This window comes from Oryctolagus cuniculus, chromosome 9 (assembly GCF_964237555.1).
Source record: "Oryctolagus cuniculus chromosome 9, mOryCun1.1, whole genome shotgun sequence".
NCBI classification, from domain to species: Eukaryota; Metazoa; Chordata; class Mammalia; order Lagomorpha; family Leporidae; genus Oryctolagus; species Oryctolagus cuniculus.
The window spans coordinates 89171945-89191923 of record NC_091440.1 but is presented as its reverse complement, the minus strand read 5'-3'; the positions used below and the strand labels follow the sequence as shown (position 1 = coordinate 89191923).

Here is a 19979-nt window from a genome sequence, read left to right as displayed (position 1 = left end):
ATAGAAACACAGGAGGACCTGGTTCTGAGGCCCGGTGGTAGACATGGGCTCTGTGTGGAACTTCTAGCCCTTGGCCTGCCTTGTCCACAGGTCTTCATGCCAGCTGACTGAAAGTGGGACACGTGGATGTTCTTTTCTATGTGTGGCTGCTGCAAAGCAAAATACCTCACCCCATACCAACCCCTGAATGGGGCCCTTCTGTTAACAGGAATCTACTCAGTAGGGATAAATAGCCTGTCCCCCACTGCACCTCCATACTCTCTGCTGACCCCACCCCGGGAGCAAGAGTGCTCAGCTTTCAGGCTCACGCCCGAGACCTGCCTGAGCTTCTCCCTTCCCACCCTCCAGTCAGGAAAAAGGGAAGGAAAAGAAAAACTCAGAAACCTGAAGATTGTTTGGAATTTATTCTCTTAAATAAGAATGGAACATTTGTTAAAAAAAAAAAAAAACTTAAAAGCACAACACCTTGGTTTCACAGTAACAGCAAAAACAATGTTACACAATTAAATAAAAACTCACAAAGAAACACACCAGAAACTCACAACAGCACAGGGTAAAAACAAGGGCAAAAAGAAAAGCTTCAGGGAAGGCCAGAGTGGACAGGTGACGTGTTCCTTGGCACAGCTAATCCTCCCCTGCTCTGGCTTCTCTGTACCGCTGCTGTGGGACTCCAGCTTGCTGCCTTTCCCTCCCTCGTGCCCCCCGAGCTGAATGGCTCAGGAAAAAAGTGATCCCCTTAATTCATGGTTCAGACCTTCAAGGCCATCGTGGGTCCCTTTGCAGAGGTCATAGGAATGTTCCACTGTCCTGCAGAAAATTGCCAGAGACACAGTAGATCCCGAAACACAGAAGAAAGTTGAAATAACAAACCCAGTGGAGCCAATAGAGAAACTGAAACACCAAAGGGATAGAGGGGTATCTGCTTCCCTGGGATTCCTCACTAGCCACAGACCCCTGCTTTCTTGGTTTGTTCTAGAATCAATTTTCTGAAGTTAGAAGTGTGTACTGCTCATTTTTGGAGATACTCAGACCTGAAAGTCCTCTCCTCTATAGGTGTACTGTTCTGGGACTGCTCTGCTCCCTCCAAATCCAGAGCAGCACAGTTTCCAGTGCACAAGCTGCTTAGAAACATCTTCATCAGCATTATTTAAGGTCCAGTGCATAAATAAGTATCTATCCATATATATACATAATTATGTATTATATATGAAATTAATCCTATACACAGATAAATGTATATATACATATATATGTGTATATATTTATATAAATATTTACTAAATATTTACAAATCACCATTGATACAACTCATTGGATAGGGCTGGGGTGGTAAGGATTGCAGAATCCTCTCTGCCCTACTAAAGGGTTTTCCAGAAATGTCTAGAGGGAAGTGGCCTTGTGAAGGGGTAGGATTTCCTAACTTCCCACTATCAGGCAGGAACCCAGCGTTGAATGCAGTTCTCTGCACAACGTGGCTGTTCTTCTAGCTGGTGTGGGAAATGTGTGCATTTCCTAATGGCCCATCCAAGATCCCATCTATAGAGCCAAATGGTTATCATGCAAGGGGGGTCTAGGATGGGGAGCAGGCCACTTGTGACTTTGCAGATTTTAAGATAAATTTTCCAAAGACGACAGATTACTAACATGGTTTTCCCACTCCATTTCTCTGTTGCCTGCACCACAAATGTTCCCAGATGAGGAACTCTAGGAGAAAAGCTCTTCACTCCTTTCCTATGACACTCACAGCCTTTATACTACACTATGGGATATCTACTATGCACAATAAAAAGGGGCTCTTTGGACAAGAACTCCTAAACCTTGCAGCTGAGGGTCTCACGTTCATGGGGAAAATTCTCTTATCTGGGGGTTTCCTTTTTCTGCCTGTTGTAGTGCAGGTACTGTGAGGCCAGGGAAAGACAATCTGTGCCAGGGCCACTATCTGCGGCAGTGAGAGGAAGAAGTTTGGAAATCAAAAATTTACAGCTTTGAGAACAGAAAAAGAGGATTTCTCTAGTAAAAGCACATTACAAACAAAAATATTGTAAACAATGTCTCCCAAACACTAAGTTAGGCAGCAGTTACAACAATAGATTAGGTAACCAGAGAAAGACGACATTTCAAAGCAGATCTAGAGTGGGTGCTTTGAACTTGTTGGCTGTGTTCAGGTTTTTGTTGTTGTTGTTGTTGCTATTGTTGGTGGTGGTGGTGGTTTTATTTTTTGTTGTTGTTATTGTTTTGTTTTGTTTTTGGCAATAACAGTAATTTGGCATGGGGGGTAGGAACATAAAGAGAAAATGTCACAAAATAAAGAGGTGGTACAGAGCACAAGCAGGCAGGGTTAAGTGCTGACTACCCTCACAGCTTTTCCAGCTCCACCTCCTGGAGGGAAGTGGGTCCAGGGAAGGTGGTTTAGTTATACACAGTCAAGTTCATTCATTCACAGCCCTTCCTGGTCTCCAGTGCAATGGAGGAGGTACACTGCACATCTGGGTTAATGACTGCTCTCCTGACACATATTCTGCAACCCTAACTCCTGAGCTTTTTAAAAGGAAACTCTAAAGTAATCAAAGCTTTGGTTTGGGATTTAGTGAAGGAAATCTCTGTCAAGGGAGAGAAAGGAATATATCTCAAGCCAATTATAAAATACCACTCATAAGTCTGTTCCTTTTCTGAAGAGCCTGACAAAAGTGAGCTCACAGGGAAAGTGCCAGTGCAGCATGTCAGGACACAGAGCCGTAATTCCTGAAAGTTTAGGTTTCCAGGGCAGAAACCACTGAATCCTCCCCGGTCTTTCTGTTGTCTAGATGGTTTCTTAAGCTGGGTGCTAGTGCCAATCGTTCACCTTGAGGGTTCAGCTGGGATACCATCCTGGGACTCGCTCCTACTTTAACAGCCATGTCATGTTCTAGCTCAGAACCAACAGCCACAGGAACTTAGACATCCTTGGGACTTTGGTTCTTTCTTGGGTGTTTGATTTTTCAACTACATTGCCAACTCACATTCTCTCCCTGCTCCTCCTCTGGGAGTCCTCAATTCTCTACAGCTCCTATAAATCTGAAATCCACTATACCTTTGATTAGACAGTAATAATGGTAATCTGAATCAGATGGGAAAATGAGCAAACTCAGCTTGTTCAGGGATGACCTGAACTTCTTTGTGTTTAATTCTTTTTAAAGAATCTTCTATATGTCACACACAAAGTCAAGTTTAATTTCTTTGATTTGCTTTACTGAGTAGTCAGGTTCTTAGAAAACCTACCTCTGCTGAAATAAGGCTAACATGGTAGTGCTCTCACCTGACCACACATACATTCTATACTGAGAGTCAAGCCCAAATCTCTGCCTAGATCTCGCGGGTAATCTTCCTCTATTAGCAATTCCTACCCCTCCCCTCCATGCTCTGAGGGTGTCAACTGCAAAGGGAAAGATGGACTACAGAGGGTCTGAAGACTGTAGAGGGCTTAAAAGGCATTCAAGGCTTACACATGGCTTTAATAAAATGTTAGTCCCACCCAGCAGGGCACATAACAACTTTCTCTGAGTATAATAAAAAGGGCACATGCAGTACAAAAGCCAAGCCAAGTTCACAGAGCTCAGCTAGGGTTGCCGAGTTTCATCTGCCCCCTCACAGCACCCAGATGCTGCACACAGCTTCTGGGCACCTTCTACTCAAGGCTTGCATCATGGGAATCTTTCATTGGAAGGCAAAGGGGACAATTTTTCTCCTTTCTCATCAAGGAAATTCTACTACCAACTCCACCATGGTTGCTGCCATTGGCTGATAATCTTGAATGTTTCTATGAGCTTCTAAATGGCTACTTGTGATACATCTGCTTTGAGTCAGAGGAAATATGTGATAAATCAGAAGCATGGTTCTGCTGTCTTCCTCTCTTATATATACCCAGTGACCCAGTGCTGTGAACAATCCAGGATTGTCTTAGGGGCATCAACACTGCTCAGCAGTTTGTGGAACTGTGGACACAGCACAAGGGGCTGAGAGGGGCAATGTTAAGGAAAAATGCAATACAATTCCTGACAACAGGCCCTGTGTCCATGAGACCTCCTAGTCCTGCCCTGCTATGATCAGAGTAAGTTTGTTTTTAGAGGTAGAGATGGTGTCATTTACCAGCAGACATAGGAAGTGCTCATCAAAGTGGGGCAAACTAGGGCTTGACCCTCATTAGAAGTTCAAGTGCTCTGAAGTGATCACTTCGGCATGTATGGGTCAAATGGAAGAGCAGTGATACCTTATCCAGATATCTAAACAGGGAATTTCAAGTTCAGGTTCAAGAATTTCAAGTTCAGGTGAACACAAATCCAGACCACAGGCCCTTGAGGATCACAACTCTATGCTCTGACAAAGGAGTCCTAAACAAGGATATACATGAAGGCCTGGTGACTCTGGATTCCCAGCCAGGGCAGTGAGCACAGTAGCCTATTCTGGATTCCTGTTTATCCACATAGGATCTGGATCAACTACCCTAATGAGTCTGATGAGGGATGCAGGATGGAGTCAGAAGCTTTGGGACTCAGAGTAATCAAACCCCACAGCTTGGTGATACTGTCCCCAGAAGTGCCTACTGGCTCACAGGCTGCCAGTAGAACTCCCCTCTGATCTGCACCAGCACCTCCGACAGGCCATAGAGAAAGGGGACTCCGAACGCAAGCAGCTGGCACATGAAAAAGGAGTCCAGGGGATTTTGGGCCACCTGATGCCCAATTGAAGAAATGTTGCTTTGGAGGTGCTGGCTCATCCCCTTGGCCTTGTCACAGAGGCCAAGAGAGTGACGCGCCACCCAGCCAAACAAGGAAGTGAGGCTACCTGGGGTTCTCTCAGCCAAGCTGGTGGTGGTGCTGGCCCGTCCATTTGTGTCTGCAGTGGGGCCATCCTGCAGTGGTCCTTTGGCCTCCTGTGAAAGTCCACAGTGAAAAAAGGAGTGACTTACTAAAGCACTCAAACCACACAGGGAAATGACAATGTCATCAGTTGGTTTGTCTCTGCTGACCTCACCAACCTGGACCCCTCACACACTAACTCTTTAAATAAATGGACACATGTGGAAGTCACCCAAGCATATCTTTCCACAAGCCCCTGTGCAGTCAACAGAAGCCTCTCGAGAAAGCATGACTTAGCCTGCATGCTAAGCAGATGGGATTCATGTAGTGAGGAACCGCCCTGCTCACCTTGATGGAGAGAGATGGAAGAGCCACTTCCATTTAAAAAGGGGGAGGGGGACAGATGTTTAACACTATGGTTAAGACACCTGTGTCACATACTAAAGTGCATGGAGGGCCTGGGTTTGAGTCAAGCTTTCTGTTAATGCAGAACCTAGGGGAAGGTAGTGGTGATAGTTCAAGTAATTGGGTCTCGGCTACTCATGTGGAAGATCTGGACTGAGTTCCCAGCTCCCAGCATTTGGTAAGTGAACTAGCAGATGGGAGCTTACTCTCTGTCTCTCTGCCTTTCAAATAAATACATAATCTTAAAAAAAAAATGAAAAAAAAAAGTCTTAGATAGATACTCTATAGAATAAGGGAATTAAGGGATTGGCAAGGCAGAGCAACTTTGAGTCAAGTTCCTTTCCAGTATGGAGGGCAAGGCCTAGCTCTTGCTCCCTCTGATCTCAGATATCGAAGAGTAGGGGCAAGGGGGAGACAAGGTGAGACCCCTCCTCGTGTTGCCTTTTCTCTCACCACAGCTGGCTTTCTTGACGAGAGCTCTAATTATGAGAAAATTGAATAGGAAGTCGCCCTCAGCAGCAGGGAGCCCTTCCCTCAGGAAGATTTATTAACAGAGGCACACATCCACTATGTGAGTGAGCTGAGGAAAGGACTACATGATCTCCCAAATACAGCTCAGGTTGTGGAGGGGATACCACCTTAGTGAAGCTCCTCATGCTTTCCCAAGGGAGGCTAGCTTCTCCCCAGACTGTACTGCAACCCTGCTTCAGGCCCTTCCTACCTGCTTGCCATACCCTGACCTATTATTACACCCATATGGTGCCCACTACTTCGCTCCCACTTACAGAATGGATTACCAGTACCTTTGCAGACAGAGGAGCCACCGCCGGTCTCTTCCTCTGGGCGTAGCCAGACAGTCGGTAACAGTAGTGTGGTTTACAGTAGAATTTACCTGCAGGCAGCAAGGAGCAGGGGAAAGGGGAGTGAGTAAGACTAATTCTGAACTTGACTCCCTGGTCTTAGTATACCCCATACCTCTCCTCTAACCACAGAATGCCATCACCACCACCCCAGCCTTCCCCAGGCCAGCTTTCTTAAACTTTGAGTCCAGTCCTCCTCTTCTCCTTTGCCTCAAGTCGGGGGGGAGTAGTGGTGGTGTCTTTTCCTTTGGGTATGTGAAGGCCATTGAGCCATCACCCAATCAGAGATGTGAGGCTTGCATGGAAGGGCCAGCAAACAAAGTGGCAGTGTGTGAAGAACAAAGAGGTGGTCACATGAAAAGTGGGGAACAGCATTTCTGGGGAAACCAAGAATGAATGCAAGAGCAGGGTGGAGGCGTGGAGGCTGCAGGAGGCGGGGCAGTGCTGGGTGTTAACTCTGACGGGACCACCACCACTGCTCCCCTCTCCCACCACCCACCAGCCAGTGCTGGTCTAATGACAGGCTAGGACCTTCAGCAGGTGAGGAGCAGCATTAAAGGAACAGTACAAAGCAAAAGGTCCTGCAATGGCTTATCAGAATAATGGGGCAGAATGAAACAGTGCTGTGGCACCACTGGAGTTAAATATTGTTTCTTAAACTTTCAGCCATGTCTGTATGTATTTACTGGGTTCTGAATGGTCAAAAATCACTAATTCTGGCTTTTCCTATGACACTGGCATTGGAATCAAATCACAAAGAGTCCGATTCTTTCACCTCACTTAAAGGGCTAAAGCTTTTGAAAATTAAATGATAGACCCTATCATAGAAACTGCTGAAACAAGAACAGTTCCATTTCATCTGTCTCATTCACAGAGAGTGCTCCTTAGAAAAATGAGTTTTCCAGAGGGCAAAGTAAAAATCAGAGGACCTACAAGTCAAAGACCATCAAAGTGAGACGGCAGCTTCCTATTTCTTTCTGCCTGGTGATCTTTCTTCTTTTCCTTCAAAGGAGCTGACTTGTTTTTCTTTTTACCTACACTCCACCACCACATACTGAATAGGCTATTAGAAATCTAGCTTCAGGGCCGGCACCGCGGCTCACTTGGTTAATCCACCGCCTGTGGCGCCAGCATCCCATATGGGTGCTGGTTTCTAGTCCCGGTTGCTCCTCTTCCAGTCCAGCTCTCTGCTGTGGCCCAGGAGGGCAGTGGAGGATGGCCCAGATGTTTGGGTTCCTGCACCCACATGGGAGACCAGGAAGAGGCACCTGGCTCCTGGCTTCAGATCGGCACAGTGCCAGCCACAGTGGCCATGGGGGAGTGAACCAATGGAAGGAAGACCTTTCTCTCTGTCTCTCTCTCTCACTGTCTGTAATTCTACCTGTCAAATAAAAAAATAAAATAAAAATAAATCTGCAGTTTCAACATTTTCCCAAATAGAATTTTTCACTAACTGCTGGCACCAGATGAGGACTCAGTACCCTTTCGGCTATTGTCAGAACCACCCGACAGCTGAAGGACCATCACTCTTACCACTTGTTTCTCTACAAGGGAAGCTGAGTCAGGGATGGAGATTTATATATTTATAATATATATTTATGTATTACATATAAATATATATTTAAGTTTGGCTAAATTTTGCTTTTATTATGTGTAATAAGCCCCTCTGTGTTTATGAATTTTGGTAAAAGGTAGTAGTATTTGGATCACATATCACTTTTTGGGGGTTAAGAAATAGGCTTCCCTAACATGATTGTTACAGGGACCAGCAGCCATGTGGTTTAGCACCATTCACCCCAGAGAGGATGTGTGATCAGAATGGGCCCTTGCATACCTCTTTCCCTCTCCCCACTCTTATAAACAGTGCTGCAGGAGCTGGCTTGTGATTAAAGCCAAGCCAAGCAGAGCCACTCTGGGGAACTGATACCGATGGTGAAGTTCTTGAGAAGGGCAGCTCTTCTTCTCTGAGAACACTACTGGGAAGGAAGATACAAATCTGATCCTTCAACTTTAATCTGACTTGGGTCTCTATGACTTTGGCCAAGAACCTTGTTTATTAGAGTATGAGAAAACTACAACCAGTTATTGCTACCTTCATTCCTTCACTCTATTTTTTTTCTTGCATTAATTTGTTTTTTCTTACTACAGTAGAATTCTAGATCTTAAAATACAGCTTAACCAAACTCAACTCAATTTCCTTGAACCCTGCTCTGGCATGCTAAATTAACAGATAATTAAGTTTCAGAAAGAAGTCCCACAAGCCTAAACAAAATGTAATTTCCAAGATAATTCTAGAGAATTGTTTTCTCTCATAAGGCATTACAACACAATGCAAGGAACGCGAACACTGAGATCAGATCTCAGTTCATATTGTCTCACCCATTCAACAGCTGTATGAACTATTTAGCCTCTTGAAATATGTTCTCTATAGAAATGAATGCACTACCCATCTCACAGGTTGAGATAATCAAAACCATATCACATGTCAGGTGTTGCAGCTGTTCAATTATTGCTCCTTCCAAAACTCATCCTGATGGCAATTTTGCCTCTCTTTTTTTTTAAGATTTTTATTTATTTATTTGAAAGGCAGAGAAATACAGAGAGAATGAGAGAGAGAGAGAGAGAGAGAGAGAGACAGACAGACAGAGGGGGAGAGAGAGAATTTTCTATCCACTGGTTCACTCCCCAACTTGTCCCAACAGCCAGGTCCAGGTCATGTCTCCCATGTGGGACTTGGACCATTTTCCACAGCTTCTCCCAGGCACATCAGCAGGGAGCTGGATTGGAAGTGGAGCTGTCAGGACACGAGCCAGTGCCCATATGGGATGCCAGTGTCTCAGGTGGCAGCTTAACCACCTGTGCCACAACTTTGGCCCCTATTTTTTACTTTTTAGATGAATGAAAAGAGCTATTTTTACTTAAGGTTTATCATGTGCAAGACACTATTTTAATTGCTTTATGTCTTTCAATTCATTTAATCTTCAAATAACTAAGTAAGGTAGTTACTGTTATCTTCCACCTTTTCCAGCTGAGATACAGAGGCTAGGCAATCTGCCCAAAGTATCCTAGTCATTAACTCTCAGAGACAAGATTTGAACCTAAGAGGATGCTCAGAGCCCACACTTTTAGCCACTGCCTCCATTAGTAAATCCAGCCAGGATAATGCTATAAATTACCTACAAATTAGGGATGATGCAGTCAACTGACTGATTATAGATGACCTAAATAGAAAAATCTGCATAAATACAAGAGTGACTGGAAAAGGGATTTGGAGTAAACAGATGGCTACAGAGCAAGAGTGAGGTAAACTGGGCCATTTATTCATTCACCCAACAGCTTCTGAGAGCCATTAAAGGACACTAGGAGCCCTTTGGTCAAGAAGACAGTCCTCTGGATGGAGCAGCTGATGTATAATTAAGTACCAGACAGCAGTGAAGATTGTATGGAGAGTTCAAACAGGTGCATGGTGGCATCTGGGAGGCTACGTCACATCAAAAGGTCTGGGAACAGCTCTCTGAGGAAAGGATGATGTAGAAATGTGGATGAAGAGAAGCCTACCCTGTGAAGGGTGGTGCAAGTACACTCCAGGAGAAGAGATAGCAAGTACAGAGCCCCAAGGTAGCAATGGCTCCCTCGTGTTTATGGAATGGAAGAGAACAGTGTGAAAAGAGCACACAGGCTGGGTGGGTGCCAGTGGATAGGTTAGGGTAAGCTCTTTCAACCTGGACAGAGGCTTCAGTGAGTAGGAAGATGGAAAGCAAGTGATTGGTGAGATCTGACTGCTCTGTGGAAACATACTGTAGGGCAGTATTGGAGGCAGGGAGACCAGAGGTCTGGGCTGAGGCTCAGCAGCTGGTCCGAGTGGTAGCAGCAGACTGTTCCCAGGCTTCTCCCTACTGGGAACTGCCCTCTACAGGCCCCTCAGCAGGTAGGGCCTGTGTTCGTTCCTCAAAGGGACAGGGAAAGATGTGACACACTAATTTAGAGTCTTGGTCGTAAAAGTTGGCAGCAACCAACAGTGAGTCTGTGTTTGGCAAGAAAAAGAGTAGCTCTGATATGGGGCAGACTGTAGCCTTTAAAAAGAACTGAAGGCATGAACAACCAGCAACTTGGGCAAAATGCAGACTTATCTTTAAAGTTTATCAGTTTGGAGTTGACAGTGGCCTGGAGTGACTCACTTCAGAATCCCTGGAATGGATCACAGAGGTTATTCAGTACAAACCAGCTCTTATTAGCCATGTAAACTTCGATAAGCAATTTATAACTTCTCTGGATGCAGTTTCCTAATTTTTAAATCATAATAAAAATGGCTACATTACGGGGTTATTGTGAGAACAAAATGACGTGATGTGTACAAAGGGCCCAGAGCAATGATTGGGTTATTTTCTTTTTCTTTAGCTATGTCTTTTCTTATGTGAGCCTTTTCAGGGAGATTTCTGAATGACCATAACCTGGATGAAGCATAGCCTAAACTTCAGTACCTCTAAAATTTTGTTCTTTTTCTCTGCTCCTCTGACAGATGAGGGAGATGTCTATGGAGGTGCTAAACTGAGGAAAATTTTATTTGCGATAAAATATGGGAAGTTGGTATGGACCCCTTGTCCACCACCACCCCAGGGTCAAGAATAATGCATTCAACCAAGCTGACCTCATCCTGTGCCAACGTCATAATCATTCCATCTGAGCTCCTGTCCTCCTCCTACCTGGCATGACATGTCTTCCCTTGATTCAACACCCCACACTTTTCTCTCAAAGTCTAACATAAGATCAAGTAAGTCATTCCAAATTGCTCTTGAACTTCATTGATTTCCTCTCTCCTCCCTAAATCTCTACCAGGTGCGACCTATACCATGTATCTGAGCCCTCACTCATATACTCTCACACTGTCTGCTTTGCTTCATGCCCACTGTCCTCACCATGCCCCTCAGAGTGTGCTCCTGGAGGCACATTTACACCTCCTCTTTATCCTCAAGGGACTATAGCAATGATGAGCACACATCTACAAGCAAAAACAAAAAACAACAACAACAAAAAAACTTGCAGGTTGGACCCAGCATTATAGTGTAGTGAGTAAACCTGCTGCCTGCAATGCTGGCATCCCATATAGTTGCCAGTTTCTGTACCAGATGCTGCACTTCCTATCCAGCTCCATGCTAATGTGCCTGGAAAAAGTAGCAGAAGATGGTCCAAGTGTTTGGGCCCAGACTAGTTCCTGACTTCTGGCTTTGGCCTGGCCTAGTCCTGGCCATTGCAGCCATCTGGGGAGTAAATCAGTGGAGGGAAGATTACTCGTGTGTGTGTGTGTGTGAGTGAGTATGTATGTGTTTGTGTTTCTCCCCATAAATCTTAGGAAAAAAATACCTGTGGGTCAAGGGACTGGACTTTGAGGGATTTTCTTCCAGGCAGATCCTAAGGCAAAGCCCAGCTAAAATAAGTTGATCATTAAGGACCATAAAAGTGGGCTGGGGGACTGCATCTACCAATTCCCATCCTGGAGTCAAAGGTGTTATCCAGATAGCAGGTGTGTGGGAAAAGTAGAAAAGAAAATTTGATATCTAAGAATTTAGCTTCCTTATCTAAACTGTCTTATTCTTTCCCCACTAATGGAACAAGAATGCTATAATGGTAAAGTTCAGTCTTTCTCAGTTCACTACTTCGGGCTCCTTTCTTGTTCCCTCTGACGGACTGCCAGTTTATTCACTGGAGGTTTATTCAGAGTAGGGCGTGCAGTGACTGTGCCTTATTCATACAGTGTCCCCCTCCTGCATGACGTCACCTTATAATTGCTCCACAGTGAAGAAATCACCTGTCACTGTAATGGACTTCATGCCTCCTATGTGAGGATTTACTTTCCTCTCTAGTTAACCTAGGTCTCTTCATTACTTACAGGTGATACAGCCTCCCATTAATTTCCTTCAGCATCTTACAGGAATGGTATAGGAGGCAGCAACACCTTTGGCTACCTATTTCAGTTAACTTTCCACATGGGTAAAAGGAGCTAAGTTTTCCCTACCTTTTACCATGTTCTACACATGGTTTTAACTGCTTCATCAACTCAATCCTCAAACAATCCAGTGACATAGGTACTGTTATTACTCATCCTTTAATTAATGGTTATCATGCTCTGCCTGCCAACCTCTATCAGGCTCTGTTATCAGTCTGCCTTATTCTCTACTTTCTACCCTATCAAAACCTTTCACTGTAAAAACAGCAAGTGTCACAAAGGGCTAGGCCTTGAATACCAATTAGATTTAGGCCAGATGCAATGAAGTCACAATTCATCAGCTATGGAGTGACAAGATGCCAATGCCAGAGCAAGGAGGTACCAGCAAACACATTTTAGTCATTCCAAGAGGCATAATCTGAGAACCCAGGAGCCTGGTATTTGGTTACAACTTGCTGTCAACCTTAGACAACAAATTTGACTTCTATGGACCTGTGACTCCCCTTCTAGAAAGATCTGTCCTTATTGGGTTCCTTTCATCTCAACACCCCATCATGAGGTGAAAAAGCAAGTGAGTTTCTATGAAGTCTGGGAGATGACTGAGGTGAATGCATTACTGAGCAACGCTATGAGACAGCCTGGTGACTTTGGGAAATATTTATAAGAACAAGTCTTACAGGAAAAAAAAAAAAAAAAAAGAACAGATGGAGATGGATGGGAAGAGTCAGGGGAGGTAAGATGAAAAAGCACACACAGAAGAACGCAGTCAGGGGCCCCAAGGTCCTAGCACCAATGGAGAACAGTGTCCTTGAGCTTGGTTTCTAAGTGTGGGCAGAGCTGCAAGAAGACTCACCGTCTTCGATGTCATAGGCATAGGCAGAGAGGCGCAAGGTGGTGGCGCAGTACTCGCATTTGAAGCAGCTCCGGTGGAAGAACTTGCCTTCAGCACTCAGCCTCTCCATCACGTAGACTCGCTTCTGGCAGAAATAGCACGTGTCACTGCCTCCCAAGTTCTGTGGGAACTCCTTCTTCATGGAGCCCTGCAGGAGGTGAGGAGAGGGAAGGGAGAAAGGAGGAGCACCTCAGGGCAGTGTCTCTCACTCAGGCTGTCCTGCTGGAGGTGCACAACCCTCTCTCTGTGAGTAAAACCAACCCTCACTAAGTGTTTCTGGAGAAAGACTATGAGTATTGAATGGCTATGGATCACTTGACTTTGGGCTTTCCAACAGGCAATGGCACTACTGCAATAGTTGTACCATCTGTGCTTCTGGAAAACCTTTACATGAGGTGGATTCTGAATCAACATTGAGCAAGAACCACGAGGAATCCTAAGCCAGTTTGCTTCTGATAAAGGATCCAATTTTACAGAGTTTCATAACAATCAAAGCAAGTTATTTGTCAGAATTCTGTCTCGAGGGTAGCATAGATACATACAAGGGCACTTCAAAAAGTTCACAGAAAATGGAATTCAAAGATATTTATTTTGGCGTAAAAATGTTTTTAACTTATTTATTTCAGAGGCAAAATAGTAGAAAGAGCTCCCTTCTGCTGGTTCATTGCCCAAATACCTGCAACAGCCAAGGCTGAAGCTAGGGGTTGCCACATAGGTGGCAAGGAACAAAATTATTTGAGCCATCACTGTTGTCTCCCAGGGTACATATTATTAGAAGGAAGCTAGAGTCAGGAGATGGAGCTAGGAATTGAAACCAGATACCGTTGTGAGACACAGAGATCAATGGCTAGGCCCAAAGACTGCTTATGTGCAAAAGTTTTGAAATTATGAATAGTTTTCATGTGCACTTTCCAAGAACTTTTTTGAAAACCCTTGTATTCTCAGTGTTCACATTGTTATATATATAATTAATATATATATTAGTCCCTTGAACTCTAGATTAAAAGCTACTGATACACCATATAGCATTCTAAACAACTATTGCTGTCCTAGAAATTCAATTATCAAAATTCAGACAAACCTCAAAAAAACATTACCATTACCATTACCTCATGGCACACATTGGCTATACAAGTTAGTAAGTTTCTTAGACCAGGTTTGTTTACCAGAGCTGTGTTATGTCTAGCTAGTCAGTGCCTTTGATACATCTCTTACCAGTTCCTTCTTGTCTAGAAGGGTTTTGGGCTGCTCTTTCCTTTGAAGCTGATTGGCTATCTGCTCAGCCAATGAGCTCACTCCGCCTGTGTACATCTTTATATACTTCTATTGATTGGAGATTATAAATGATCAGAATGAAGAGGAAAAATAAGTAAATTAAAAAGATGGAAAAATGTTTTTGAAAGGTATAAAATGAATACAAAGTGCAGCAGCAAACCATGCCAACACAGTGCCCACAAGCAGGGAAACTGGGTGGTAAGAAAAACACCGTGTCAGTGTCCACGCAGAGATGCCAGCATAGGATAGAACGACGGCTGCAGGAAAATTTTTCTTCCATGGGGGAGAATGTAGCCTTTCACATCTTTTTGGAATATTCAGTTCCAGGGTAATGGAGAGTTAAGAAGAAAGGATAGAGGCAAATACAGAAGAGAGTGAGAAGGGTCTGTATCTCAGGGACTCCAATTACAAATAAAGAATTTAGGAAGGTCAACTCCCATGTAGGTCGTGGATAACCAGAACAACCACTGTATCAGGGTACAGGAGAAGGCTGGGAAGGTTATTTCTTCACTTAGAAAAAACCAAGCTATTCTTACAAAGGCTGACTCTCCACTGGAGTAGCAGATGTCAACAGCTCTAGTATTATTTGTGATCATCTCCTTCCTCCTTATTATGCTTTACTGGAAGACGCCTTCTCAGCTATTCTCCCAGTTGATATTTAATGGGGGTTTAACTGCTGTCAGGAGGCCAAAGCCTTAGTCTGGATTGGGCATCTTAATGCAAGCTGCAGCCAAGCAGACAAGCTGCCCAGAAAGTCCTGAGAAGTTAGAATGTGCATCTATTCCAGAATGACTTACTATCACAGGTTAAGAAAAGATAAAAAAGAAAAAAAATCCAAACAACTTGATCCTGTCTTTGGCAAAGTTGAAAAAATAATAGGAGAAAAGGGCTAAGCTTTCACTGTAAGCCATCCTGTTCGCATCTAGGCTTGAATTCCCACACAGTCCAGCTTTGGAGCCTGTCCCCAGGAATGCAGGCAAAATCTACTGGCTGTCCATGTCCAGGTCATGATGCTTCTTGGAGGAACTACATGCAATAGGGGGTCCTTGGCCAAGCCTGAGGGGCTCTAACACTTAATTCTGACTCAGACACTCCAGGACATACTGGAGATGTGGTCTGAACAGACAAACATATAATGCCTTGTAAGAAAATCACTGGCCTGAGCAATGTCATGTCCCAGGCTGAGCAGGGACAGATAGAAGTATTCTAGGGTGCCCCCTAGAATTCTGTAAATCAGGGAACAAAAGAAGCACAAACAAGAAAACAATTTCTGTTTGGTTCAGGTGGCACTAACTTCATAGGTTATATTCATTAGTGGCCGAGAAAACAAGTGGCTCTTAGATCTAAACCTTCTTTAGATTAAGAACATTTAAAGAAGCTTAGGTCTGGAACAGACAGACACCAGGCAGAGCTGAGCAGATAATTTAATAGCTGACACAAAGGGAGCAGAAAACTGCATTTCTTTCATCCTGCAGCAGACAAGTGACAGTGTGAACCAGACATCAAATCTGAGGCTGGGACACCAAGCATGCCCTGGGCCCTCACTGCCAGCCAGGACCCTTCTCTCTGACCAGAACCACCCCCCTGAGCAGTTACAGCCTGGGGTTGCCACGTGCAAAGGCATTTGTCACATTCAGTTCTCAGCAATGTGATAACATTGACAAGCATTCCCCCAAGACTAGTGGAAGACTCAAATTCTATTTGTTACTGACATGAAGAGCAGATGGTTTCCTTCTCCCGACCCTTAAAAAAGTAGCTGAAATGTGGCAATAACTGGGCCTATCCTCTTGTACACCACACACATGCATACTCTTTCATACACATGTACCATACAGTCTGCAACTTGCTCAACAACAGGAAGCATAAGCCCAAAGGGCAATAAGATCCTCCAATCTCTGTAAAGTCTTCTACACTGGCTTAGTGCCACTGCAGGAAATAGCAAGATTCATTCCTCAAATGATTACACATCGAGGGGCACCCAGAATACTGCATATTTGCCCTTCCATTTAAGAGGTTTAAATACACTGTGGTTCACCATTTGTAACACATATTATCATGAAGAAATCTGGACTTTAAAAAGCCAATGGCTGAAAAATTTTTATCATTATTTAATATAGTTTAAATATAATCAGAGTAGGTGTACTTTGGTAGAACTGATGAGTTAAACACAACCCAGTAAAAGTTAGCAGCAACTTATAACTTCACTCTCTGGCCACAGACTTCACACATAAAACAGACGTGCCTACACACACACACACACACACACACAGGCAACGGGCTTCCTGTAAGGGAACAGGCCCAAGTTAAGATGTGTGCAACCTCCCTGGAGCAGACGACATTAGCGAAAGTGAAGTGAGTACAGGCTGCAGAGGGAACGCAACTTTGCCAAGTCCCAGGTCATGCTACCTGTCGGAGGGAGTCAGAGGAGGGAGAGGCAGGGCGGTTGGAGGAGCGAAGGCTAAGGGAAAGCTCCCACTGGTCGACAAAGAATCGACGAGAAGGTTCAGGCTCTGGCTATAAGAGAAAAATAAAATCAATGGAAACATTACAGTCACTGATCCAAACACATAATCTGGCAGCTTTGGGTTCTCTTACCCTATGCCTTTATGTAAACAACACATGTTGTAAAGAAACATTTTCAGTACCCGGAAGCACCAGTGGCTCATTCCAGGCTTCTGTTTTGCTTTCTACTTGCGCTGCCCTAAGCAAAGCGTGCTCTGGAATATGGCCTGCAGCTGTGAGCCACCTGTGAAAGCCCGGTCCTCTCCTGCTTGGTGTTCTGACTCTTCACCCTCAAGTGGACAGTGCTGCCAGGTAGGAGGTGCTGGAGGCACAGGTGGTCCCTTGCTAACACAGGTGCTCTTTGTGCTGTGTGGGGAGCCCTCACTGGCCTATCTTGGGATTTCTCCTGGGTAAAGAGATCCTATCACCAGTCCATTAGCTGTACAAACAGCAAGCGACAGGGACTGTAAATCTAGAGGAAGCTTGCTACTTCTTCATGGAAGCCAGGAACGGGTATCTCTTTCTTCTCTTGCTAATGTTTAGCAAAGCTCTGCTTGCCAAGGAGCTGGCTGAACTCCAGGCAATGATCAGGAGAAAAGACCCAAAGCCCCCAAGTCCTCTGCAGACTGCACACAGCATGTATAGCAGAAGTGGGTCGGGACTTCCTCATAGGGGGCCCATGCAACCAGGAACTCTGCAGTCACCAGAGAGTGAGAAGGTGGCTGAAAGCTCTGGTAAGTAGTAACTGTTTCCTCACACAGGAGGATCAGGGTGAAGTATTTGCAGGCAACTGTCAAGGTAATGGGAAGCCCTCTGCCTCTACAGTTCTAAGCAGAGGCATCCTGGCCATATTTCAGCAACACTCGCTTGGTGGGGATAGGGGCATGGCAGTTACCTGGTACCCCACCTGCATCTGCTCCAGACTCTCAGCAGGCTTACTGGCCCTGAGCAAAGCTCTGGGGGCAATCAGCCCCACAGGCCCTCAGAGGTCCAGAGAGACCTCTGGAGAAGAGTACCTCCCACTGTGGGGAAACCAAGAGGTGATGGGAGGCACAGGGCGGCTGAGCAGGTGGCAAGGAGCGAGTGGACGAGTACACAAGCAGGAGTGTGGAGTGGACAGGGAAAACCCTGGGAAAGAATGTCCACAACACAGCTCAAAAGCATCTGGCCTGGGGTCCTATACTGAGGAATCCAGAAACCAGCTCACAGGGAAAAGGAAAGAATGAGCTTTGCAAATCTTATTGCCTCCTGAGCTCCAAACCCCACCAGTCCTTGTGTGCACCGTGGCCCCAGGCTTCAGACTGTGTCTTCCTACCAACTTCCCCTTTCATGCCTCATACTTCTTTCCTTCCACTTTTAGGCACCGCTTTGTCCAAAATCATCAGCACCTCATTAAATACGCATTACTCCAAATGTAGGGCATGTCCCCGCTCAATGAAAATGCCTATAGTTCTTCATGAGGGGAACACTGCCTGTGGGAGAAGGCAGCCCCCTTCCCCTCAATCCTGGTCTCTGTAGGACACTCCCTGGCTACTGCTAGTTTGGTGAGAGGGCAGAGAGAGATGACATTATGATTCACTTCCTAAAGGAGCAAAGAAGTAAATTTACTGCTTGGTCCCAATGGCAGTTCTCAGGGAGGAAAGGCAGTGGGGGTAAAGCTGAGGGCATAGCCTTAGTAGGAATGAACTCCCAGAGGATAAGTATGATTCTTCACTTCTTTCAGAGGAGGCCTAACAACAAAAAATGTTTGATAAAGTAAGCAAGCTTCCTTACTGGGGCATCTCTGCTTTCATCATGACAGCCAGCTATAATCAGGAGTTTTCCCCCTAGCCTTTCAGAAAAGATGGGCTGAAGCTTTTCATTATGCACTCCCATCTTGCCATCATCTTCTTTGCCCTCATTCACTTCATACTCGGTCATTCCCACACTGGTCAGAGCTTTGGTTCTCACAGAATTCCTTCCTCCTATGCAGCAATACCTGACAGTCCAATGCGATTCTAGCACTGGCACATATTTTGAGGGCAGAGGTAGCAGGAGCTTGGGATGGAAAGGTGACAGAAGTAGGAAGTCATTAAGGCCCTTCACAGTAACACACTTAGGATTAGCATCCCACCTCAACTGCTGGGTGGAGGAACGCTGGGTGAAGTGAGTGCTACCTGCATGGGTCAACACTGATAGCACAAAGGATTCTAACTCTTGGCTAAGTGACAAGAGTGTGCAAAAAGCAAGGGGAGAGGAGAATGTCCCCCATACTCCCTTCCCACTGCCCACCCCGCTCCCAACCACAGCGTGCCCCATCTGTTTGCTTCTCAGCATCCCATGCCACGGGTTCATGCTCTTTTACCCTCTCATGGCGGGGACTCTGCTTGCCACGGTTGTCAGCATCAAGATCCCTGTAAGTCTGTTGGCAACAAAGTAGAAACTTAAGCTCCATCCCAATGTTCTCTCTGGACCTACTAACTGACAGTGGGAAATTTAGTGCCAGAAATTCAGAGTTCATTTCAACACTGTCTCTCCAGATCCCCATCCCAAGGAACCATGGTCCCATCTCTATCTAATTTCATGACTCAAGGGCAACTTTCTGCACAGCCATCTTGCTCACCTGCCCTCCACTGAGGTCAGCTATACAGACAAGTAAAGAACTACGGTTAGTACAAAAGTGGAACAAACGTATTTCTTCCACACAGGCATAAGATCAGAAGTGTTATGTGGAAGACTCAGAAGGAGAGGCAGGTTAGAAGAGTGAAGCTTTCCACAATAAGACATTAGAAAGGAAAAAGGAATATGGAAGTTGGCTGGAATTAGTGGCCGATACAACAGTTCAGAGGAACTCCAGGGTGGGAAGTGGTCCCTGGAAAGTAACATGAGACCAATTTATAAGGTACTAAAGAGTCAAGTAGGCTGACTGGAAGCATTTTCAGCAAATATACAGGAATACACATGTAAGAGGGATGGAAATCCCTAAGACAAGCTCATAGCTGCCTCACTGGCCTGAGGAAATCATTACTATAGTAACTGCAAGAGCTGGGAAACCAGTTCTTTCTGTGGATAACCAAGGGCTCATTCACCTGTGGCCACATACAGTGGAACAACTGACCCAAGGCTGCAGACATGGCCACTCCTTTCCAGTACTCAGGAGCATGTCTCCACAGGCAGGATGAGACTAGAGTTCAGGCTCCAGAATCACATGACACCCCAACTAAATTCTGCCTCAGCTACTTACTGTGTGGCCTTGTGCAAATTATTGGACCTTTCTACCTATACCT

At 45.1% G+C, this 19979-nt stretch overlaps 1 protein-coding gene across 39 annotated transcripts in view; it reads right to left on the bottom strand.

The window, feature by feature from the left end:
- The window catches only part of MICAL3 (microtubule associated monooxygenase, calponin and LIM domain containing 3), a 232860-nt gene that overhangs the window by 68337 nt on the left and 144544 nt on the right, over positions 1-19979 (bottom strand). For 26 of the 39 annotated variants that reach the window (XM_008250134.4, XM_051837050.2, XM_051837048.2 and 23 more), the window contains 6 exons: positions 19058-19114; positions 16618-16725; positions 14152-14259; positions 12898-13084; positions 6044-6132; positions 4822-4909 (listed from right to left, as the gene is read on the bottom strand). In XM_008250134.4, the coding sequence (XP_008248356.1) occupies positions 4822-4909; positions 6044-6132; positions 12898-13084; positions 14152-14259; positions 16618-16725; positions 19058-19114 (637 nt within the window). Of the gene's footprint in view, positions 1-4821; positions 4910-6043; positions 6133-10136; positions 10289-12897; positions 13085-14151; positions 14260-16617; positions 16726-19057; positions 19115-19979 lie in introns of those variants that run through there. The other 13 variants (XM_051837055.2, XM_008250147.4, XM_051837057.2 and 10 more) reach the window with 5 other exon arrangements.